This window comes from Numenius arquata, chromosome 4, assembly GCF_964106895.1.
Source record: "Numenius arquata chromosome 4, bNumArq3.hap1.1, whole genome shotgun sequence".
Taxonomy (NCBI): Eukaryota; Metazoa; Chordata; class Aves; order Charadriiformes; family Scolopacidae; genus Numenius; species Numenius arquata.
In genome coordinates this window covers 63,612,438-63,638,384 of record NC_133579.1, presented here as the reverse complement: position 1 = coordinate 63,638,384, position 25,947 = coordinate 63,612,438, and the positions used below count along the sequence as shown (strand labels likewise).

Sequence of the window (25,947 nt, the reverse complement as noted above, 5' to 3'; positions counted from 1 at the left end):
GGTTTTTTTTGCTTGCCCTATACTACTCTGCTTTCATCACACAAAATACTTTGTTAAAAATTTTCTGATTGGTTGTAAAAGCCACCCAAGGAGTCAGACTTGTGTATTTGCGCAGCATTAATCCCAGCAGGGCATGACTCACGGGTAATAGGAACTTCTGGAACCATTTTCCCGCTCCTTTGTGTCTGCGCTTATTGAGGAAACTGGGGAATGAAGTTAAGACTTCAAGTGCTTTTCCATAGAAACCTGCTACGCTGGCTTTCGGTTGTGATACAAATATGTCACTTCCCACCAGGCAGCTTGCACGCTGTGCTGTCCTTGATCCCTTTAGTGGTACTGCCTTCCTCACCCTGAACGGGAGATATGACACTTCTCATTTACCCTGGAGTATGTTCCTGGTGGCACATCTCCACCGTGTACTATGTGATGAGAAGGGAAAAGCGTTTTCCCTTGTAGGTGCACATTACGCTTACGCTGCAAGAGCTGCCTTTAAAGAGACTGACAGATGTTATGGCACTCGCACGGCTGGGGTTGTCCATGGGAGACCTTCTCCAGGTGTTTTACCACTAGATGTTTCACACTTCCCCTTGCTCTAGAGAACTCCCCCGTTCAAAACAAAACCCTATGGCATGCAGGGTAATTTGAAGAAAGGTGTGTGTTGAAGAAAGCCCTATGTCTTTTAACTCATTCCCTTTTGCATCTCGCTCATAGACACACTCTAATGTACATTGTTAATGACATGTTAGACTCCCTTTTTCACCAAAGCTGTAGATTATGACCTGGTGTGATCTCAGACAGCGTACCCATACCACTGCTACGTTTATCTGTTTCACTGTATTTTGTTGTAAGAGCACCGTGTCTCTCTCTCGGCTGGGGAGCTGGTGAATGTGAACTCTGAGCCTTGAGATTTCCTCCTGTTTCTCTGACTGAATGCTCAGAGGTTCTCGCATTTTTGGCATTATGCCACAGATTGAAACCCTCTGTGGCCCGCCATGACCCTGTAACTGCATAAATCAGCCCTAGAATTTGGCTTCTGATCGTCATTTTTTTGTTTTATTGTTTATTGTATTCCTAACGCAGTGATGTATAAGGAGACAAATGTTTCTGAAAGAGGATTTAGGTCAAGCTGAAAGAAATTGCTATTAAATGTCATTGATTTTGCTTTATATAACTGGGACTCTTTTTTGAAGTCCTTCTTTAAATATTTAGTGACACTTTTTCCTCTTTAACTCAGGGGTCAGTGTCTCGTGCTGGCCGATCGTGTGGGTTCCCTTGCCAGCATACAGAGGTTGCCAGTTGTTTCTTTTTATCTTACCGGGCTTGGCTTTCCACCATGTCTGCAAGCAGAGTTTTTTGAGTATCGTATCCAGATGATGGTCCAGCTCCCCGCAGCTAAACGCTGCTCACTGACTTCCTCTAACAAGCTTTTCTTTGCTGGCTGGGATACTGCTAAGCCCTTATTGCATTACTCGGGATGGGTCAGGGAAAGGCCGTGTGTTAGCCTAGTTTTCGGTTTCCTGCTTATATAGCTTATCTCTTCTCTGCTCGGCACCTTGTCTGTTGTCCAGCACCTCTGCAATATGAATCAAAATCCCGCCCCGGTCGGAACAACTGCATTTTCTAAAAGAAAGTGGAAGATCAGTTGCGTGTGTCCTCATCCAATCCTGTGTCATCGTGTCCCCTTCTCCCTGCTTTTTTGTTGTTGTTGTTGTGTCCTGAAATGACCACTTTATCATCATGACGCATCTTGTTCATAATACGTTGTACCTGCACAGGTAAAGACATGCGTTGCTGAACAGTCATAGCTTTCTTTTTTTTTTTCCCCTATGTGGAATTATTGAACATGTGAAAAACTCATCAGGAGTCAGATGGTCAACCATATTGGCCTACAAACAAAGTGTGATCCTGTGAGCTTATAAAATTAGCCTAAAATTATTCTGTGGCCAGTCCTATCTTAGTCTATCTTAGGGAAAAAAAAAAAAATAGGGAGACTTGAACCTCTGAAGGTTTCTCATGGTCAAGCTAGTTTGCAGGTTGTTTGCAAGCTGTTAAGAAATGGAAGCTTTATCCCCTCTCCAGTGCTATTCTGTTTGTTTCTTTAGTCTCTGATTTGTATCTTCACAGGCTAAACCTGATGGATTTGAATGAATAAAACTTTACCGTAAAATCTGGCATATGACTCAATAATAGATACGGAAATACTTTGTTCCAAATATTCCCAATAGGATTGGTAAATTTAAAAAAGAAAAAAGAAACCAATGAAAAAATGCCTCCAAAAAACTGTTATACCAGCTACGGGAAAGTTCACTTCAGAGTATGTTGAAACCACTTCTAAGATGAAGCATTGCAGTTGTAGACGTGTGCAGGCACAGGTTCAAGATGCTACGTCCCGTCTCCAGTTGCAACCATAGAGGTGGAATACAGCTTCTGCAGTGGGGCTGGCCAACTTACTGGTCCTAATGCTGCGACATGAAAAATGGCCCAGTGTAATGATTTATTGTGAGATCTGGATTTCATGTAGTTAAAAGGTGCCTAGAAGCCCAGCGTTGTATCAGTAATATTTAATTGTACGCCAAGGAGCTTGTATGCATTGATAGGATCTGGCTTCTACAACAAACCAGTGTTTGAAGCACCTTCTCATGGTGGGCAAGGCACACGTAGGTGTTCCTCAGGAGTCCCTGTCCGTGCACTTCTCCTCTGGGCCTTTCAGAAGCGTTCAGGTGGCAGAGAGACAGTTGCAGTCTTTCTGTGCTCTGCTCGCTAATGCGGCGGGGAAAGCTTTGTCCCCTTTCTACACCCACGTACGTTTGTCTGCACCAAAGTGGTGAGTGAAGGCTTTAGTCTGACTCGACTGGCTGCACAGAAGCTGTGCACAGCCCAAATTCACATTTATATGCATCAGATTTCTCCTTGTTGTCTCTACTTTTGATCCCACTGTGAAGTGACAGTGTAGAGGGGCAAATGGGGACAAGCAGTTCTTGCTGGGGGGGTGGGGGGAAGAAAAGAAGCTGTGGATGACTTTGTGTGGAAAACTAAATTAAGCCCTAGTGAGGCAGCTGGAGCAAGGTCTTGCCCAAGGAGGGAGAAGCAAATCCCTCCTGCTCCTCTGCCTCTGTGATGCTGGGACTCACGTTCTCCCTGAGGACATTTTGGTTGTGTTACGCAGAGGTGGTTTTCCTTGTGAGCTTCAGTGGAAATGTCAGGTAAGTTGCAGTGGCTGTTAGTGACAAATGAATAGCCACAGACGAGATAGGGTCCGCCCAGCCTCTATTTGCTTAAACTGCCTGATCCTATTGAAATGTTTTATAGGGAGGCAAAGCCCAGTGCTGAAGACAGGATTTAACTTGTGTAATTTCTTCGGGGGAAAATAAAAAGTGCTTCCAGCGCAGATCCAGTCCCCTAAAGGGACTGCAGATTAATGGCTGAGAAGCCTTAACTGAACTCGGGCAGTGGGAAGTCATCTCTGGTCATTCAGGGAGACAAAGTCGTTTCAGTTTTAATTGGATATGGTGTTCCTCTTCCCTTCCTTTCACAGCCAGCTTTGGAGGCTCCTGCGCTTGCAGACTGGCTGTGAGGTTGTGTCAGTGTTTTGTGGCTGACACAGATCTCTGGCACTCAGACCTGAGCGTCAGCCTGTGTGGAAACATTCCTGCAGCATAAGCCGTGCCAGGCTGCCTGTGTCTGACCCACCAACATGATCACCCTTTTCTGATGTGGGTGTACCCCATGCTCCTCGTGCTGCTATATGCCAAGGTCTTTTCCAGCTGCTTATGGCAGCTAGGGGTGAATTGGTGTCTGGTGGCACTTCAGGGAAGGGTGTTGGAGGATGGGCCGATGCCTTTGCTGTTCTGGCTCAGGGGACAGTGGAGTTGAGACTCTAACCAATGTCACCAGCTGTTGTCACCAGAGGGTCTCTGTATAAAGCTGGCTGGGGGTGAGCGGGGCACAGTCCTTGCAGAGATCTCTCCTGTAACTATAGTCAATAAAAAAAAATCATTTTTCTAAGTGCATTTGTGATATTTTGAGGCAGGAGCCACCAACATTGTCTGGTATATCCACTGTAGAGAAAGCAGTAACCTTCTTAGATCCTATTTGGGCTGGAGGGAATAAAAAGGTTACATCTAGCAAGTAGAAAAGAAACCTGAAAGATACTGCATTTTCATAATTAGATGGGGAGAACTGGACAGCAGAGCTCTGTACTCTTTGTTTCTGCAGCCACCCTCTGTCCTCTAAATGGGATCCCCTCCAAAAACCCAGTGCTTGGCAGAACAGCATAAACAAGTGAGAAAAAATCATGTAACTTGAAAATTTTGCTAAGCTAAGGTAGCAACTATGTGGCTGTTTACATATCTGCATGGGAGTAGTCATTAATCAGACTGGGCATGAGGTTCATTTGTTTCCTCCTAGGAAGGGCTGTTTTCACACAAGTAATTGGTTCCATATGAGAGCTGGAGGTGTGCTGTTCTGTCCTTGTCACTGGGAAAGGATGTGCTGGAAAGCTAAGCCTGTGGTAGATACTTGCTCTGAATGATGGGTCTTGCCTGCCTCATTTGGCTTTTTTCAGTCATTAGTGAAATTGTCAGAAGCTTTTTGGAAGGAAAAAAAAATCCTGCTTAAGTTACCGATTGTATCAAACTAAGCTTTTCCTTTCCTCTAGTAGATCCTTTCTTCGTTTTCTGTATTCTGTGTAATATTGTCACCTTTTCCCTGGCTTTGTACAATAATGCCAGAAGTCAGAGAACCAGCTTCTTTCTTGCCTTCTTCCCTTCTCTGAAATTGATGTTTTGTTGCCTACCCTCAAATTTTCCAGGGCAACTGACTCAAGGGACCAGATGTGGATGAATGAAGGCATGTTGCAGCCCGATATTTCGTCTGGATGTGTTCATTGCTGCTTGTGCTTTGGAGGGTTATTTGCATGGCAACGAAAACTCTTTGGTAATACAGTGAACATGCACACTGGGAATATTTGCTTTCTGTAAATGAAGGGATGCATTAGAGTCTTTTCTGAAATAGAAGCAAAAGCGCAAGAGATGAGCTGGAATTGTCTTTGCTTCCCCTCAGCAGAATATTGTGACCAGGTGACCAGATTTGTTTTGTCAATTCTCACTGTGGAAGGGACAATTTTAGATCAGCCAAACCAACGATGACAACAACAGAAGCTCCAAATCATACAGTTGGAGAACAAAGTATTCTTTATAGACTTAAGAGGGCCAGTTTTGTTGAGAACAAACAACACAATTTTTTTCCAAAGAATAGCCCAACTGGATGTGACTCAGAAGGGAACTATCCAAATTTCTGTGAAGCCCAGCTTCTTTCTGGTGTCACAGAGCCAACCGAAACCTGCTGTATTGTAAAAACACTGGCATCGGCACAGGCGTGTGCTTTGTTCACCCTCGAGTATTGTAGCGTTAAAAATAATTTTATTAAAGGGAAGCCACACCTATAGCATAGCAGTAAAGTTAAGGCTTGTCCGAGCTAAAGAAATCTGTGTTGCGGTGATGACATCCTATAGAATTGGAAAACTCCTCTGCTAAATGTGCTGCTGTGGTGCAAAATGGAGCTTGCAGCAGAGAGGCTGTTCCAGCGTGTTGCCACATTTTTATGTCCTGTCAGGCCTCAAGGACAAATACAAGCTGCACAGTTTAGAAAAAGCATTTTTGAAACCAAACACATTTGCAGTGAACAAAAACTCGCTTAAGGAATCTAAGTATCCAGGCAGCATACAAAATGTATGCAGTAGTTTGGCAGCACATGTAAGAAATCGCTAAAGATTAAACAGCCTGTTGTCTCCTGGTATTCTGAGCTTTCTGGAGATGTCAGCACCTTGTTACAGCCTCTGCTGTAGCTTCTCTCTATAAAGTGAGAAATGGGGGCCGGGGCATAAGAGAGCCCAGCAGCTGGCCCCAGGCTCAAGGCAAAGGCTGGATGCTTACGCTGCTGATGGGTATAACCATGGCCAGCTGGTATTTCTGCCATGTTTTTAGGGAATTTTTGTCTCGGGACCCTCCTCGCTTCTCTCTACATGCTGGTGTACAGGAAAAGAGCCAGGGATGAATCTAGCCTAAAGCTGGTATTTCCCTGTTATGTCCCCAATGTGGGCAGCAGGACAGTCTGTTCAGATCCACCACGCCATGTCTCTTCCAAGGTAGCAGTGCAGGCCATGCAAGCAGCACTCAATAGACAGATAGTGCTGTGCAAAAGTACATTGGCTGTATTTTCCTGCAGCAAAGGATCATGCATCTACTGTCTCTGACCTTGCCCATGGGTTCTCGTACCGTCTTTAAGAAAATGGGAGACCTACGTGCAGACACTTGCTAGAAGAAGGGTAGGGAAGGAACACGTACATACTATTTTGTGTTGATGTGCCGTTAGATGATATGGACATGTTCACTAAAATAGCTCAGGTGTCCATCCTGAAAAAAACTAACTTTGACTTGTTTGAGCTCTACCCTGGACTTCTGCCTTGGGTGCAAAGCCAGCTTTTGTAATATGCCCGAGAGAAGTGCCTAAGTTTGTGGAGCAATGGAGCGTTTGGTGGGATGTACTTACTGCTGCAATAGAAACACCTCTTCAGTGCATGCTGCTACTTGTAAAAAGTTTGCTCGTGGGCTGATCAACCTGGGAAACCAAAATCCTCACGGTCAGGACAGCCTATGTGGTGCAGGGCACAGCAGCATGAGCACCCAACGTGTGCCTGGAGCCGGCTGCTGGGCTCTGCTTTTGCCCCCACCACCCCGCTGGGAGAGCCCTGAGGGGGAGTCACTGGTCTTGTCAAGACGTTTTCATGACGGTGATGCTTCATGACTGGCATCTGGAGGCAGAGCGAGCCTCTCGTTTCACCCAGGCCACCACGCTTTTGGCAGGCATAACAACGCGCAGTTGGCCATTACTGAGCCGAATTTGGGCTTGGAGGGGTTCCTGTGAGCAGCCGAGCGCCCTGCAGCGCTGTGTTGGGACCAGGCTTACTTCACGAGAAACTGCAAATAGTTGTTTTGGCATCTCCCTCTTGGCGCACTGAGTCATGGGGGTGAGCTTCTGCCGGCAGCCAGTTGCCTGCGGAGAAATTGGCCTCTCCTGCCTTTGGCACTCTGTTCCTTTCTGGTTAGGTGGGGTAAATATTAACCCTTAGCTGGAAACGAGTGCATTGCAAATAATCTCTTGCAGCCGGTGCCTACCCCTCTGTAGGGCTTGCACAACCAGCTGGCTTCTCTCCACATGGACCTGTTGCTGCTGATGGGTATAACCAAGGCAAGCTAGTGTTTCTGCCACGTTTTTAGGGAGGTTTTGTTTCAGGACCCTCCCCACTTCTCTTTACAGGCTGGTGTACAGGAAAATAGCCAGGCATGAATCTAGCCTAGAGCTAGCACTCACAGTCAAGCGTGTGAAGGCAGGAGAACAAGAGCTTGGTGGTTGTGCTACATGCAAAATCTCTGGGAAGTCTCTGCCCTTGGGCAGTTAGACCAACACTCCTACTGACAAGGTTTGGTCTTTCATTTCTAGCTAAACAGCAATCACTTTTAACACAGAAAGTTGAAATATTCTGCTAAGTGCAGATATGGATTTTTTTTTTTAAGAAAAGTGGAAATGAAGGCCTTTGGATGGAAAATTGGATGGAAAATCTGAAAGGATGGTATAATTCCTGCAGGTGCAGAAGGGTTACCAGGGGAGGAAAAGGTTAGATATGATTGCTGCATTTGCCACTTTCACAGTATCTGTACCAGGAGAAATCAGCAAACCTCTTGACTCTTCTTTCCTCTGTCTTTGTAATGGGAGGATTGTACCTGCTTGACTTCATCAAGTGCTCTGAGATCTGTGAGTGAACTGTGGTCCATAACTGACCTATGGCTGCTTTCAATAATATTGTGGTTACCTGTTGTTCCTGCAAAGGGATAATCTGACTCCCAATTTCTTCTGCGGCACGGGTGGGTATAAATGCACAGTTAAGGTGGAAGTAGATGATGACACTGAAGGACCAAAAAGCTCAGCTCCGACACGTCCTAGGGAGCCTTCGGTTTGACATATAAGATTCCCAGTTCAAGTTAAATAGGCTGGAGTCACAGGTGAAAGGGAAAGTAAGAGGGTGGTTTTAATAATTTTCTCGCATTCTTAAACAGCAACAAGCATATGAATTTGGAATCAGCCCCTTGACACACAAGACCCGAGTGGCACCCTTGTGTGACTGGCCAAGAATGGTCCTTTCCAATGGCCCACGAGCTTGTGATCCTCGGCTGGAGCTCAGAGCAAAGCTCTTGTCTGAATCCACCCACATGCAGTCACATTTGGGTTTCTAACCAGAAACTTCATCCAGACTGAAGCACATCGCAAATAATGCAGACCTCCCAAGGAACTGTCTGTCTGACCTGCATGGAAATTAGTCCTGGTATAAGATGTGGGACATGATGTTTTACATACAGAGTTGCGGTGGTGTGGCTTCTAATGTGGCTGGTTATACTGGAATAAAGATGACCTATAGAAATGAGCCAAACCACTATAAAGTACTTCTTATCAGTAAAGCCATGTGTGTGCTAAGGGGTGGGGATGGTATGTTTTTTAATGCATCATTACGAAATAATAATGAACTGTGTGTAGACGTGGCCTAAAAAAATGAAGAATTCTAGGCTAGCTTTCCGTCTGCACTTACTGAAGTGTCTTTTGGGTTATTAAAACCCTGGGCTATATTAAGTGTTTTTAAAGATACAAGCTTGTTGTTATGAAGCCACTTGAGATATTGTACAGTGTGACTGCAGAGCTATGCAAATTGGAGTAATTTCCATTTGACATATGCACTGTAATTATTGAAAGCTTTTTTCCAAATTTTTTATGTCTGCTGTAGTTGATTCACAATCTCCTTTTAACATTGGCAATTATAATTATTCGCCAAGAGCAAATCCTTGCTAACAAAAATCCAGTTTTCTTTAGCCTGCAGCTTTTCTTTTGATTTGATGATGAGGTACTGTTAATCAGAGGAGCCAGTGCTGGCCTCTTAGTATCCAGCAGGGCAGAAAAACACTGCAGTCAGAAAAAGAAATGCAATTAATTAGCCTAAGCCTCTTTCTAGCATCCCAGCCCTGGGCCTCCTGAGTGGCTGTGTCTGAGTGGAGAGGTGCTCTGTGGGAAGATCAATCAGAGTTAGCATCTCAATAGGACTTACAGTGAAAACTGTCTGTGCCCACTGTGATATTTCTCCTCGTGAGTTCTTGCTCATTCTTCTTTTGTATGGGCTACAGGTAGAAAATAGCATGTATTTGGGGAAAACAGTGTTATTACGTTGAAAAAAATCTTTCTAGGGCTGTTTTGCATAGGCATCTGAGCCAGATCTGTGACTGAAAAATGCAGTAGTTGAAGGGCTTTAGGCTTCTAGCTGCATACTGTCGTTGAGAAATAAAGTGATTTTATTCACTTGAAAATGCCTTGTCCTTTCCACCCTTCTTTTCCTTGGAGATCAGTGTTACGCAGCTTCTGAAAGGAAACGTAAGTGCAAGTGCTTTTTAAGAATTACTGACCTACTTTACAGGTATTTTATTCTTCATTGAGTCAGATAGGTACTTGTGAGAGTGTAGGTAGATAAAAATTACATTTCTTTCACCCATCTCGGCAGAGGTCAAGTGCAGGAGAACTCTCTTCTTTAAGTTTCTACCCCTTGAATATTGCTTCAAGTTCTCCTGGGGCTTCATAGGGATGAGATCTGAATATAGCCTTGCAGCGAGCTCAGGGCAGCATAAAGTACAGGTCACACTTGTCCCGTTGCAGAAGATCTGTCTGAAGGTGGCACAGCGAGAGGAGCTACTTGCATTGATCAGTCTTTCCAGTCCAGGTATCCAGCATGTACATGGTAAAACAAAGCCCATTGCAAATAGGGGTGCGTTTTCTACTGTGTGCTTGTGGAGCATCTAGCACAAGAGGGTCCTGGGATTACCATACAAATGCATTCAGGCATTGAGGTTGATAAAGAACACGTCAAGTTGGGCTACCATAATTGACTACATCCAGCCTACTGAACATAATGGGGAAACATTCCAGCCTTGACGTGTTTTCTGGCAGATTTTCATTGGTGGGGACGAGTTCCCAGTCTCCATTACAGCAAGCTGTGGAAAAGCATAGTGAAATATGGCTTCAGCTGCTACTGTAGTGTAGCTGTGTCTTGTCCAGTGCACACTTAACCAGTGTGAGCGTGAATGGCATTTTCCAAGAAACCCTTTTGTGAGGATTAGTCTGTGGACTGACTGCAGACAGGGCAATCTGGCATCCAGGCAGATTGCATTTGATGAGTTACTGCTGTCTGAGTCAGCTGGTTGGGCTGCCGCTGAGTCCTTGGCTCTTGTGTAAGCTCTGCAGTCTGGGGAGAAATTAATCAAGCGTCCATCTTTCTTATGGACCCAGGGTTGGAGCCAGGGAAGCACGATGTCAGCGTCTCACGTAGTTAGAATTGCTGATTCACTTTGATCCGTTCTCGCTGCTGCTTTTCAGAATGGGGTTATGGCTTCTCTTTGGTGGCACTTAGCTTTCGCTGACAGGAATAAAATACTATCTGAGAAAGTACACCAATTCTAAGCAACTGCCTTTGTGTGTGGGAGGGGCTTTATAATTTGTTTAGAAGTTTCTCAAAGAAACTGAGAATTATGAAGTAGTGTTGGATGAGAAATTAACAAAAGTGCAGTTAGTTTAAACTACAGTTTGCTTGTCATCTGCTCAGTGTTGTTCTGTTGACGGTGTTGCTTGAAGAGCTAGACCAATGGCCAGTGTCACTACTTAATTAATGGGATTACAGCTGGGGTAGATTTGACCTGAAGCTTGCTAAGGCCTGATGCCAAATCCCTGGAAAACTCCATTTTCAAAATTCTCATGTTAATGAGAATTCAAAATGGGAACGGGACTGGCCTGAAGGAACCAGACCCAGTAACGGCTGGGATAGAGCTGTGCTACTCACCATTGACTCGGAGAGGTGGGAGTTCCTATGAGAACGTATTGTGGCTTGACAGCATCCCAACAAAGGGATTTCATTATGATCAGCGTTTTAATTAAACTGGCTTGATTTTCATATGTGGACCATGCTTACTTATTTTCTTCACCTGTGTGTTCTGTGGTCCTGATCCTTGCTGTTCTTGGCAAGATGTAAAAACCACCACTGGGCTGAGCGGAGGAATTAGACTGTGAAGCAGAAATGAGAAGCCATGAAGAATCAAACTGTGGTCTCATCTGTAAATAGTCTTAGGCAAACTTTGATGACCTAGGCAGGCGGAAAAATGCTGTCCTGAAGACTGACTGTTTGTGTATATGCTTTTGTAGTCTCCCAGATGCTGATGAAATGGCACACCAGAAATGAGCAGATAGAAAAGGCAGCCTTGAGCCCCTTGGGTGAAGTTGGGAGGTTGGCCCAGCTGAGCTGTTTCGTCTTGACACCCTTTGCTTCCCAACTTTTCTCTTCCTCTCTGCTGCGGCCTTTCATGAGAGTGGAGCAGTCGTGTCAGCCTCTCCAGTCCTGCTGCTGATGCCACTCATTGAGCAGAGAGGGGACCTGCTGACACGAGTACAAAACCACTGAGAGAATGTTCTCCTCCTCAAGACGCATTTTGCAACCTGGTGTTCGTCCATCCTGCGTAACTTCACATCACTCAGGAAAATCCTGTTCCACTGCTAGGCACAACCTTTATGGGCTCTAGTAGGGTTTGCCTAATAATTATAAATTTACATTTCCAATTTCTGCAGCTGTAGAGAGACGTGAATTATGGTGTGATCCTGTACATGCGGATGCACACAGGGACACATAGAGTGTGCATACATACACTACCAAATGAAAGGAATGAAATGCTCACCTCCACCTGCCATGTCCTTGTATTTAGGTATGCGAAAGGGGCTCGGTTTCACGTTCCTTTCTCTGCACGTGTGTGCGTCTGTCTGTATATGCTTAAATACTAAAGTCAAAACTGGGGGCGTGTGCAGTTTTCAGATGTGTCCAGTTATATTAGTGCATACCAGTCCATGGTTGAGTGCTTTGGTGTCTGTAGTCAGTACAGTATTTGGGAAGGTGAGTAATGATTTTAGAATTTATTTTAACCACTCGTATCAGGAAATTAGGTCAAATGCATGCTCCATTCATCCAGAACTGCAGGGGTGACACACATTTTCTTCAGCACAGAGATCCTTCAGACTTCACTGGGCAGGAAAAGAAGTAGAAATACTCGAGCTGAAAATATTGCAGAGAAATAAGGTTAAGAAAAATGTTTGGACCAGAGTCTGGGTTAACTAGGTAGCAAAGCTAATGCTTCATGTAATCCATCACGTAGGAAGGATCATACTAGAAACTGCAGTGCATCTCATACAAACTGATAGTATCGTTGAACATTTACTGAAGAAAAACAATCCCGAAATATGAAGTGCAGGGAGAGTACAGGGTTTGCTGCTCTGCACGGTGATGCCGTGTAAGATACAGATAGGGATCTGACACTACAACTTGTAGAGTTGTGGTTTTTTTTCTTAAGACTTGGATTTCCTGTCACTTTCCCTGTCACTTGGCTGGTGAGATGTGATTTTTCAATGTTCATAAAGCTTCATGAATCCTGTACAAATCTGCCAAACTAATGGCTGCATTAATTACTCACCAGCATTAGTCTGATGTTTATGTTTTGTCAGTTTATTTAGTACCAGATTACAACTTGCTAGTTTTAGTGGGGGTAGAAGGGGTAGGCAAGAGAAACATAAGGAAAATTAACTCTAATTATCAGCCATAAATTTATCTGACTCAGTAAGCGTAAACAATTCTGTGATGGAAAGGCAAGCTGAAAGAAAATTGAACTGCCTGGTTTCCTAATCCTCCCAAAGCCTTTACAACAGCTGGGCATTTAGTTGTTGTCAGCTAACACAAAAAGAAACATATTTAAATACAGATAATAATGCCTCAGGAGAATAGAGATCGACCATAGGCTGTGATTGCCCTGTGATTTCATTACTGTGCAAAAGAAAGGTATTATAATATACTGGACTGATGGCGTGCATTTTGCTCTAGAAGTTGAATAGAGGGATTGAGAGTAATTGGAACAAATAAAGGACCAAATACAGAGATTTTCACTGAGTTTTTTTATTTAGTCCTAAAACAATTAAAATCCCATTTAAATTAATGAGTGTTTGCTTGAATAAGGTCTAAGTAAAATGGTTTTCTTTTCTCAGTTTATCTGAGTATGTAGTGCTTTTTTTCTTTCAAAGGGAAGTACTCAGCGGGGATGTGACTCTGCAGTTTTGATGAAGATTTGAAGATATAAAAATTGAATAGAAATTTGGGAAACCCAGCATGGTTTGTCCCATATACTTTTTCCCAAGTGCATATGAGAGCATGGAAAGCATCCAGGTAGGGCTCCGGGAATGCTAAATCTGAGCATGTTTCACATGCCTGAACAGATAATCTCAAGCCGGGACCCCTGAAGCATTTCCTTGTGGTGTGCAAGTAGGTTGTTTGTCAGGCTGTATTTGCACCTTCTCTCACTTTCCCAGCAGTTAAAGGCTTTTAAATAGTTAAAGAACTATGAAGTGCTTCATTTATTTCAGTCTCCAGTGTTTTTATTTGCGTAAGTGCCTACAGAGAAGAGATCAGAATGACATGCCAGGTGGGCTATAAACCAAGCATCAAACTAGCCCATGTTAGTAAAGGGCTAGAGAATTTTGCTTTGCCTTGCAAAGTGTGCTGGCATACATAGTAATGCAAGATTTCGTTGCTTTCCTTGCTCTCAAGCACATTGCCTATGGATTCAGTGATGCAGATGCTTTATAGGTCCCAAATCAAAGGCCCCAACTAGCCAAACTAACAGAATAAGCAATCAAAAATTCATATGGACTTAATTAGAATAGTTACCTTCAAGTCAGTGCATTGTCAAAATCACATGGATACATATGCTTTTTGCAGAAGAGACCATCTGTCATAGGATCACAGAGTATCTCAAGTTGAAAGGGACCCATAAGGATCATCGAGTTGACTCCCTGCTGCTCGCAGGACTACCTAAAATTTTATGAAGCAGCCTCCAGTCCGGCGTCAAGCACAAAAGGTCTGCATCTATTTCAAAGCATCTTGAATACTGCTACAGCAGCATTTATACCTACAGCAACAGTAACATATGCACAGACATGGCCTCAGTCCATAACCCTAATGACTACTTCTGTGCAAATAAAAGTTAGTGGCAATATTAATACATAATGAAAATTGATATCATCATTGCACTCTTCTCTCATCCTGATGAACCATCCTGGTTCTGCTTAGATGGCACTTATTTACCTGCAGGCATCGTTATAATCTTTTGGAGTCAGCAGGGGTATTTTCCCAGCCTAGGCACCACACCTCAGCAGCTATCTACAAAGAACCCAGCATCTCTTTTTTTTTTATTTCAAGACAAACCAGTTCCCTGTTTTTCTGCTTCCTTGAATGGTTTTACAGACCGCTAACCCAACTGAAATCACTTCTGTAAGCTCACAGCTCATGTTCACCTTCTTGCTTGTTGAGCCTGCTTGCAGTTCTCAGGCTGTTTGCATGACCTGCCCATGTCTCGTTGGTGACACCTAAACTGTTGATGATCATATGTCACTAGCAGCAGGGTGTCTTTGCAGGGTTTCTTTTCATCACGCAGCTAGTCACTTCAGCGTACTTTGATTTAGCCTGTGGTTACAGGCCAGCCAAGGCAGAGGCAGTCACAAACAGTTTTTTTTGAATGTTTAGGGTTTTGTTTTCAAAGCAGTTGTGTGGCAAAGAGGTTATATCAGCGAGGGTAAACCAGCCTAAAAAATTGAATCATAGTGTGATGCACCAGGGCCAGATGTAGGTGCATGAACTGAGACTCTTGCTGTAGTGGTGGTGTGTACAGCTTGGGCGTGTGCATGTTTACTGTATAGAATTTTTCATCTAATATTTGTGAAGTGTGCCTCATCCCAGCTGACTATAAAATGTAACAGCGCATGTGTTCTTTTACTTCATAATATTTTGATGCAGAGGAAGAGATGCAGGGTTTGTAAAATCTGTGTAAGCCATTGATTTGCTGCGGCCAAATGAGCTGTTCCTTGTCAGCAGGGCGGTGTATTACTCCCTGTGTGCATTCGCCGTCTGTTTCAGCTGTGAAGGAAAATATGTTCCTTCAGTCACTGTTATTTTCCTTCACACTTAGAGCAGACTAGGAACACACACATGCCCTGTTAATATGAATCAGTTCATGAGCTATGACTCATTATGCTATAGTAACTTGATTTTTTGCAACTGCTATACATATCTGTGATTAACAAAGATTGCCTTGGCCAATGTTAGAGCTGTGACTAATGCCAATCTTGTTAGGCATTCATCATCCAGATTTATCTCCTTGTCAAAAGTTTTGTTAAATAAGGTTTCCTCAAAGAAACATTGTCTTGCCATGAATTTTCCCCTGGCAGATGTATTGATTGAAATAAATGCGTTTTTTATGCCACTCAAGGAACTGAGTGATAGATCGTGCACTGAATACAATAAATACAACTATTGTTCTTATTGTTAATGTAGTTATTACTGTATCACAATATCAATAGCAGCAGCATCTAATAATAGCAGAGACACCTCTATATACTAATAAAAAAATCCTTGTCCTGTGTGAGCACGTTTTCGAATCACCTGAGTGATTGTTTTTATGAGATAGCCCAGAAATTGCTGCTCATTTCCCAGAGCAGAGCTACCTTCTGTCAGGTTTTTCACTCCTCCTGCTAGAATGCACATATCCGTATTTATTTAGACCATTTTCTGAGGGAATCAAAAGCTTTTCATCACTATGCAGCATGTGATTCACACATCTCCACGTGTAAAGCATCAGAAAATAATATCAGCCCCATAGAAAAGCCTGTCCCAGTATTGTATTTCTCTATCATGATGTACATATCGGGCAATAGCTTAACTCACACCTATATCACCATTTTGATGTAGATGCTCTTTCTTCATCATCCCTCCCTCCTGTCCAGTCTCTGGGTACAGAAGGGTGCTCATTTTGTCTGAAATCTGTCTAATTCTCCTCCATTGTTATTTTTTTCTTCTGCAGAAAAGTTGCTAGCAGTGCTCACACAAATATTGGACTGAAGGAAAGCCTTTTAGGGTGGACCTCTGAGGACTGGGGATGTTGCTGATGCCATTAGGACTTGCTGTGCAGCTCCTGGAGCTGCAGGAGCTCCTCTGGACTGCTTGCACCAGCCCCTTCCAGTGTCCTCCTTTCCATCTTGTAGCGTTCTTCCTTCCCCTTCCCTCTTCTTTCGGGTTCTCCATTCCTCCATCCGCCTTCCCGCTTTCCTCTGCTGCATCCTGTCCCACTGCTTGTTCATCTGGAGTGACTCCAGAACCACCCCCCATGGCCACCTTGGGTTCCCCCAGGAGCTCCAGGAGGGAAGCAAGACATTGGGCTTCTCCTGGGTCCTCCCAATGCCAAGGTTGCCAGTCCCTTCCCACTGCTCCAACACCCAGATGAGCTTCATATTAATGAGCCAAATGAAAGAAGCACTTTTTGGCGAGACAACTGTTTGGAAACAGTGCCTGCGGGCCAGGGCATTGCCTGCTGCTAACAGCAAGGGGCCAAAGTATCCTTAGAGTCATCATCTGCAGCCGAGTGGGCAAGGAGCCGTTTGCGGAGTTGTAATTAAGAGGGGGTACTGCTCACTAAGTAATATTGCACTGATTGAAGAGCAGATCAAAAAATCATGATTTATGGTGCTAAATATTTGTGGCTTATCATGCATGTAGCAGGGTAAACCGACTGTACGATGGCTGTATCTCTGAGAGACTGAAGAGCCACTCCAGCTATCAAAACTTAAAATAAATGAACTGTGGCTGCATGAGCTACTGCCTTCAAATTCTGTATTTGCATACAGTTTCCAAGGGGCATTCTCAATGTTGCGTCTCTCTCCTTGGTATACATCTGCTAGAAATACAGAATAATACCGAACTGGTTTGTTCCAGCTACATACAAAAGGGACCATGACTGTGAGATTATCATATAGACAGGTCTGAAACAGCAAAAATAGTGCCTTTTGCTGTTTCACAAAAATCTGCTTTTAGCTTTGCGGGTCTCTCTTGCAGTCAACAGTTCAGCGCAGTTACAGCTCAGATCACTTATATTTTTTTCTGGGTTTCTTAGGGAGTGATGAATTTGGAAGGGAAAGAGAACTTCATTACCAAGCCCTGTTTTTATTCAGAGTCTTCAAGTATTGCCATGAGTCAGTGTAGACAACTTGAAATTTTTTTTGAGGCTTTGCTAAATTACAGATGCCAAATGTTGTATCTTCTGCAGTTTTGAAAGAAAGGGATAGAAGGGAATCGTTCAAACAGCTGTGAGGATTTCTGAAGTCATTATTACTGAAATGGGAAAAAGGAAAAAACAATTCTGTATGTTTCTGCATATAGATATACACCAGAATTCGAAGAAATGGAAAGACATTTTCTGATTATCCGATGGGGTTACAGTAGTACCGTTCACTAAACCGATTAGTATTGCAAACAGATCTCTGTCTAGTATAGGAATGTGCAAAATACACAGTTCTACTGATACTCAGCTTATATCAAACATCAGTTTAGCTGTAGGGAACCACGCGCTGGCTCCTGGTTCCTAATGTAGTTTCTGAGATGGTTTCTGTGCAAAACCATAGAGCTGACAATGTGTGTGTTACAATGTGCAGAAGATTGTACAGCAAATTGCTGTAAATCAACTATTTAAATGAGAGGTAGTGATTTTTGATTTAAGCCATTTATTTTGACTATGTTTTTTGATACATTCCTAAGGAAAGGTCTTTTGTCATATGGCCAAAACGACTGATTTGCAGCAAAATACAGCCTTTTAACTAAACTTGCTACTTTTTGTTTGTTGACTTGGGTACATTTATAAGAGTAGCTGTACGTCTTATGAATAAAAGTGCTGAATATCTCAGCTTATTTTTTCAGTGTTACAATGGTGGAAAAACGTGTATGAGATATTCCTCATTCATGTGTTAGATGATACTATTTTGTATTTGCAAACCATGTCAAGCTGCATTAGGATGGCAACTGTGATCTGATTACAACTAATAATACGTGTACTAATAATATAGCACGTATCATTGCGACATGTCTTAAAAGCTGTGAACAGAACTGAGTGCCAAAGGTGATTTCTCCTCTGATTCTACATAGGATGCAAAGGCAACAATGGCAGCTGCGATGGTCAAAATCTGAGAAGAAAAATTTGCCCATATTTATTTATTGTAACCATATTAATGGTAATGTGGATTATCACCATTTGGAATGTAATTTTGTATTAGCTTGGTTTTAAAAAATTAAAACTATGTTTAAAGAAGATACTATAATCTGTTAGAAATGTTTAAAATCATCCATTTGAAATAATGTGGTAAGCACGCTCTTCCACTCCTCCTGTATTTGCTGAAACTCTCAGACTGTTCTTTGAGTGCTGAATTCTTCTTTAGCTTTAGAAATGTACTTTTTTTGCTGGCTAATTTAGCTTCATGCACCAAAACCTTATTTTGCCCTTTCTCTCACCCCTCTCCTGACCAAGAGCAATAGGTAGCGACTGCTAACTAATGAATCTTTCTGGTGCCAGTGAAGGTTTTGATTACATGCCCAGACTCCAGATAGAGCCCTTTTGGATTTTCTTGTGAATAGGAGGAGGAGAAAATACCGTACTGGGGCCTCATGTCCTGAGCTGAACAGATAGAGTCCTCGTCTTACTTCAGTTCAATGATGAACACTTTTTTTTAATTAGTTGGAGTTTTTAATGTGAAAGTGTTTCTCTCCTCCTCCCCTGTTCCTCAGGGGTTGATGCAAGGACTAGTGCTATTTAACATCTTTGTTGGAGACATGGACAGTGGGATAGAGTGCACCCTCAGCAAGTTTGCTGACGACACCAAGCTCGGTGGCGCGGTTGACACGCTGGAGGGAAGGGATGCCATCCAGAGGGACCTGGACAGGCTTGAGAGGTAGGCTCGTGCAAATTGCATGAAGTTCAACCAAGCCAAGTGCAGGGTCCTGCACCTGGGACACTGCAATCCCAGGCACAAATACAGGTTGGGCGGAGAATGGCTGGAGAGCAGCCCTGAGGAGAAGGACTTGGGAGTGCTTGTGGATGAGAAGCTCAACATGAGCCAGCAATGCGCACTGGCAGCCCAGAAAGCCAACCGAATCCTGGGCTGCATCAAGAGAGCCAGCAGGTCATGGGAGGTGATTGTACCCCTCTACTCTGCGCTCGTGAGACCCCACCTAGAGTACTGTGTCCAGCTTTGAAGTCCTCAACACAGGAAGGACATGGACCTGTTGGAATGGGTCCAGCGGAGGGCCATGAAGATGATCAGAGGGATGGAGCACCTCTCCTATGAGGACAGGCTGAGAGAGCTGGGGTTGTTCAGCCTGGAGAAGAGAAGGCTCTGGGGAGACCTCATAGCAGCCTTCCAATATCTGAAGGGAGCCTACAGGAGAGCCAGAGAGGGACTCTTTGTCAGGAAGTGTAGTGACAGGACAAGGGGTAACGGTTTTAAATTGGAAGAGGGCAGATTTAGGTTAGATACCAGAAAGAAAATCTTTACTGTGAGGGTGGTGAGGCACTGGAACAGGTTGCCCAGAGAAGCTGTGGATGCCCCATCTCTGGAAGCATTCAAGGCCAGGCTGGATGGGGCTTTGAGCAACCTGGTCTAATGGAGGTGTCCCTGCCCATGGCAGGGGGGTTGGAACTAGATGATCTTTAAGGTCCCTTCCAACTCTAACCATTCTATGATTCTGTGATTCTATGGTTATTTAAAAGAATCAGAGCAGATGGGGGAAGAAAGCTGACATTGCAGGTTTTGGAACTGATAAAGCCTGTGGCAGTTACAGCCGTGCTACCCTCCCTGCACTGTGGACCCAGGAGGTCTGGTTGGTTTTAGGCTGTGCAGCACTGGAAAGTTACAGGGACAAAGAATCTCGGGCTGCTGGTAGCCAAGGAGCTAGTGCTGTCTGTAAAATGAAGAGCTGCAAACACCAGGCATTTCAAAATCTGGAGTTAAATTCTTCCTCTAGTACCTTACTCTTCCCCTGCTTTTACTTGGAAAAAAATTGTAAATACTACTACCCTGCACTGTATCTACTCGCCACTCATTTCTGGGCTGTTTGGTTTTCAAAATTATCTCCACATCACAAGGGCTTCTTTTTTCTAAAACGAAGGCTGAGGTTTCCAAATAGATCACATGACTTCCTGAGAAAAATAATTACTGCGAGCCATTAGCTCGTGGTTACAATTGGACTTTCTAGCATAAGGTGCTAGAGAAATCTTCACTCAAATGATAGCACCAGTGACACTATAGACAATTTTTTTCTATTTGCTCAGCTGCTTCTACGGAGTTGGTTAGACATCTACATCTTCAGAGATCAGTGTTATTAAAAAACCTTCTTAAAATAAATGCAGATTGGAATGTAAGTTCTTGAAGTTTGGCTTGGGGGATATATGCACCCTGGGAGAAAAAGAATAGTTAAGATGGACCATTCAGCCCTTAACCTTCCTTATGAGACACTGAGAAGTGAGAAGACACTAGTGTTAGTAGTGGTTTTGTGATGTGGACATGTTATGGAAACTTTGATTCATTTTAAAGAGGAACCAAGCAGTTGTCAGATGTTGCCATCTTTCAGTCTTTAGCAACCAAACCTAGAAGTCGATTCTCATGTGTCATTTTGCTCAACTCATGTCCTTTCCTGTTTTTAAGGACTGCTAGAGCGAGTTATACCTAAGTCATTGGCCTAGGGATCTGGGTCTGTCTCAGGAATGGACATCTTCCAGATCCACCATTATTTGTTTTTTCCTGTTTTCCTGCTGGAGGGAGAAGTCAGAGGGGTTCAGGGAAGCAGACCTGTTGGGTGGCCCCACACCTCCGGTCACAGGTGGCTCACCGGCACCACAGCACAGTGCCTGCTGATGCAGGTTCTTTGTGTTCCTGTCCATCTGTGCCTGGAGCAGTCGGCCGCAAAGCAGGTCCCAGGCTGAAGCCCTGCATGGCAGCTGTGGGTTGACTCCACAGAGTCAACTTGTACCCCCAGGAGCTTTGCTAGGAGATGTGTTCCCTGACTTCAACTTTGGACTCAGGCTGACTGGGAGTGAGCCCTCCCCTATTCCGTGCCAGGTCAGAGAAATCCCATGCCGTATCATGTCACTTACCACCTCGCTGGCACCGCTCTGTCTCTTTTTGAAGCACAGCCAAGCAGAGAGACTGGGGTGAAGGCTGTGTGGAGCCCTCAAAAAGAATGATGTGTACTTAAATTATTTTTCTTCTTCATTTTACCTAAGAACTCAAGAAGTCAATGCTCAGAAGTTGCCTGATTGAGAAGTGTAGCATCGTAGACCAGATTTCTTGATGTGTGTGGAAGGGCTATGTCTCCTTTCATACCATGAGATGTATTTGCCTCTATTGCTTATCACCGTGGACAAATATATTGCGCTTTCTTCCTGAAACAAGCCAACAGCACCGCCCTGCTTTTATGTAATTAATGAAGCCTTTGCTGTATGCTGTGGTAGCTGTGGTGTGATTTTCAAAGGTGTGTGAAGCAGCAAAACACATTGACAGAATGACAAGCAGTGAACAGTTGGTTGTTTCTTGGAGAGTCTTGTCCAAAAGCGGACAGGCTTAGCCCCTAACCCCAGGCCAGGAGAAAGGGGTCAGTTCCCCGTGACTCCCCCTGCAGCACCTGGGGTCAGAGCCGGCCTTTGCCTGAGACTGGGAGGTTTTCCTCACCCGCTCCCCTCTCCTCTGCCTGTCGCTGCTTTGGTGAACGGCTCAAAGGGAAGGGTGCCTTTTTTCCTTCTCTTTCTGAGAAGGGAGCAGAGGGAGGAGAGCGGAAAACGATGGTGTTTTGATCCGCCTGTTTCTTATTCTAGTTGCATAAACACACCAGAGTATTTCTTTAAATTAAATTAAGCAGACCTTTCATGTTGCGTCCCTGCTTGGAGAAGGCTAATGTGGCTGCTTGCAGATCTGCAGCTACAGAGAAGACAAAGATCTGTGGTGTGCACAGGCTCGAGCGCTGAGCAGTGTCACGCTGAAAGAACGCGCACGAGCTTTAATAGAATATAAAAGCTTTCCAGGCACCAAGCAAAAATCTGTTTAAATCCCTGACAGGGATGAGAGCACAGCCTGCGTTGTCAGTGTATGCAGAGAGATGGGAGGGCTCTCAAAACATTTGCATTTTGGATTTGCTGTAATTAAAAGGTTTTAACCTTTCCAGAAAGGTTGAAATGGTGGAAGCAGTAAGCATAAGACTTCACCTTTTTACTGTCTCCGTACAAATAGTTAGGGCTCTTCTCTTTTTTCTGCATGTGTGCCTGACTTACACTCATCCTAATGGGAATTTTTCTTGACTGTAAGGGATGTAAAAACCCATAAGCTTCTCTTTCCTCTTTATAATTGTCCTTTGGTGCTCAGATTGTGACAGTCCCAAGTGTTCCCTGCCCCGCTCAGTGAAGGACAGACCCCCACTGCGCGCGGTACTGAACATCCAGCAAAAAGATTGTCCCTGGGCTGCAATTCCTAATGAAAGCAGACCCTTTTCCTCACAAGCACACGTGCAGAGCTGCGTATCTTGAGAGATTAGTGCCTGCACAGACCCCAGACAAAATGCGACAGGCGCCTGTGAGGCAGAATGATGGAAGCTGAACTGGAGCAGAAAATGATGCTTGTGGATCAGTGGTGAGCAGGTCAGATGATGGCGTAGTACGTATGGGTTCTTTATGGGAAAAATGACTGTTTCAGGTAGATTTGACTATGGGTAAGTTTTCTCTAAGATTTCCCTTTTTTTTTCATAAGTAGTTTGCCAGACTAAAATCTCTCTGCAAAGAGTCTGTGTAACTCAAGGAGGGCTGTTATACTAGTGATCTGTATCAAGTGCCAAAGCTGGAGCTGCCAGTTAGAGGAATATAGGGCAGGTGGATGAATGCTTTCTCCAGTATAAAACAGATACAGAAAAAAATTATTCAGGAGCAGGAAAAGAAGTGCTATATGGTTGAATGTGTCAACTAGGCCACCAGTAGCAGTCTGTAAAGATGAGAAAGAAAATTGAGACAGGAAGACCATGGCCACTGAAGAGAGGATTCCTGCCTAATATAAGAGGAAAATGAGTATGTCTCTACTTACCTGATTAAGTAGAAGGTAAATAGGAGCAAACTGAAGGAAGATCTTTCCCTTCTTGGCTGTTAGCTAGATGTGACTGCCACTTCAGTGGTGAGAGCCCTCCGTCCAGTTTCAGCTGCTCAAATAGCAGCAGACAAAGACTGGGAATAGGCAGTGTGGATAAGCTGGTTATTGAATGTTTGGACTGTGACCCCCTTCTTCTTCCAGTCAGGCTGTTAAATATTCATGTAAGTGGGCTCAGACAGATCCCTGCCATCTGTCTGTATTTATATGACTTCATCCAAACAGTTCCAAAACATGTAAAATTTTATCCTCACAATAGCTCTTTAAAAAAAAAAGGATTTCTCACCTATCTGAAGGGAAAAGGAATCACAACACAAAGCGATTTAGTGTGTAACCAGATTAATGCATCCAGACTCCAGCAGACAGGCTCCAAATTCAGCTCTTTAGAGTGCCCGGCCCAGCTATAGCCTGAAGCTGTCAAGGCAAAGGTATTTAGTGCTATGAGGTATTGTATAGCTCACCTAATATTGCTCATTAAGTGTAAAAAAAAAAAAAATCTTTGTATGCAGCTAAAAAGGAAGCTGGAGATTCTGACAGTTTATGTGTGCATGGGTACAGAATGAAAGTACTTGACGAGGAGAAATCAATAATAAAACCATTTTTTAGGCATCTCAGCCTGCACTGCATTCAGTTGCACACCTTGATGGCCAGATAAAACAGGACTGTCATGCAAGCTTCAGTAAACAGCGTGCCCATATGGGCAATTCCGTGAGGGAACAGATTGTCACAGCTACATTTGACCTGTTTTAGAGCAGTCGTGGCTCTCCCTTGGCACCATGGATGTGCTGCTGACATTTCAGCAGAGCTGCTTCAAAAAAAAATGAGTGCCATTGTCAGAATAGTGTGGAATTTTATGAGTGAGAGGCAATTCCTACATTTTAAATCAAGCAACAAGCCCAGTACTTCTCCCTCTCTACAGTCAGAGCCTCTTAAAGAGTTGGAACAGGAAAAATGAAGGGACAAGACCATTGAGAAGACAAGCCCAGGCTTTTCAGTGTACCTATGTTAAGTTACTTGTGGTCGTGTTACTCATATGCTTCAGGGATTTGAATCTGAAGCTCAGATTCAGCTCTCAGCAGCCCACACACAGGCAGGTTATCACAGGAGAGATGTCTGTGAGATGGCCAAGTGGGGGTGGTTGGTTTTGTATCTGTTCCCAGAAGGTGGCCAATGTGGGGTAGCAGTCCACCTTAGCTTAGCTTACTTTCTTATCTGTGCAGGCCCTCACCTTCGTGCTGTTTTTAGTCATGAGTGCATTTTGAAAATATAAAGGGATACATTTTCACTGTGGTGCTTAAGAAAGTCTTACATGCATTTTGGAAACATGCCAGAGAGGATCTTAGTGCCTTTAACACCACATTGAAATGTTTTCTTCTTTCAAGGATCTTTCTTCTTGGCTTAGTCTTAAAGAATAGCCTTGAAAGCTTTCAGCTTACTCAATCAATATATTTTTGTTGATGTTTTTTTTTAAACTGTTTTTCAGGCATTGGAAAAAATGTCATCTGTGACCGAACGGCGACTCCCCTGGATGCTTTTAGGATGATGACTGCGGCTCATTATTACCCAAAGCTCATGAGCATCATGGGGAACGTTTTGCGCTTCCTGCCCGCCTTCGTGAAGATGAAGCAGCTGATCCAGGAGGGTTACGTAGGGGAGCTGCTGGTGTGCGAGGTACAGGTTCACAGCGGAAGCCTGCTGGGCAAGAAATACAACTGGAGCTGTGATGACCTGATGGGAGGTGGGGGCTTGCACTCAGTTGGCACCTACATCATCGACCTTCTGACCTTCCTCACCAGCCAGAAGGCCGTGAAGGTGCACGGGTTGCTCAAGACCTTCGTGAAGCAGACGGACCACATCAAGGGGATACGACAGATCACCAGCGATGACTTCTGTACGTTTCAGATGGTCCTGGAAGGCGGCGTGTGCTGCACGGTGACGCTCAACTTCAACGTCCCAGGGGAGTTCAAACAAGACATTATTGTGGTGGGTTCAGCAGGACGGCTGATTGTAATAGGCACTGATCTCTACGGACAGAGCAACAGCTCTCCTCAGCGGGAGCTCCTGCTGAAGGACTCCACGCCAGTCAGCAACTCCTTACTTCCAGAGAAGGCCTTCAGTGACATCCCATCCCCCTACCTCCGGGGCACCATTAAGATGGTTCAAGCTGTCCGGCAGGCATTTGAGGACCAGGACGACAGGAGGACCTGGGACGGGAGGCCCCTCACGATGGCTGCCACTTTTGACGACTGTCTGTACGCCCTGTGTGTGGTGGACACCATTAAAAAGTCAAACCAGTTGGGGGAGTGGCAGAACATTTCAATCATGACTGAGGAGCCAGAACTGAGCCCGGCATACTTAATCAGTGAAGCCATGCGGAAGAGCAGGATGTCTCTGTACTGCTAGCTCCTCTCAGCTCCTAGGAAAGAATAGGAACCCGACAGCTCTTAAAAAAAATAGTAATTCAGCCCCTGTGAAGGGCCTGGGCATGTTAGAAACAGCTGAGGATACGGTGTTTGGATCAACTAAATCTGTTGGTGGCTAAATGCCAAAGTGATAAGGTCCTTAGAAATGCCCAAAAAAGATAGGAGACTTAAGAGCTGACATAATGTAACTGTTTAAATAACAGTATTAGCTGGCTGATTGGAAAGATGTATCATGGACTCATCTCCTGCTTGCAGGTGCTTTAGATTATCCAATTGTGTTTACTGTGAAAGGTTGGGAAGATCCTTTTAGATTTTCCTTACCTACCAGAGGGCTGTGAAGGTACTGTCATGT

General features: G+C 44.2%; 1 protein-coding gene across 3 annotated transcripts in view; it reads left to right on the top strand.

Moving 5' to 3' along the window:
- The window catches only part of GFOD1 (Gfo/Idh/MocA-like oxidoreductase domain containing 1), a 68,626-nt gene extending 43,051 nt beyond the window's left edge, over window positions 1–25,575 (top strand). For all 3 annotated transcript variants that reach the window (XM_074146682.1, XM_074146681.1, XM_074146683.1), the window contains one exon: window positions 24,656–25,575. In XM_074146682.1, the coding sequence (XP_074002783.1) occupies window positions 24,656–25,575 (920 nt within the window). The remainder of the gene's footprint in view (window positions 1–24,655) is intronic.
- The last annotated feature ends 372 nt before the right edge of the window (window positions 25,576–25,947 follow it).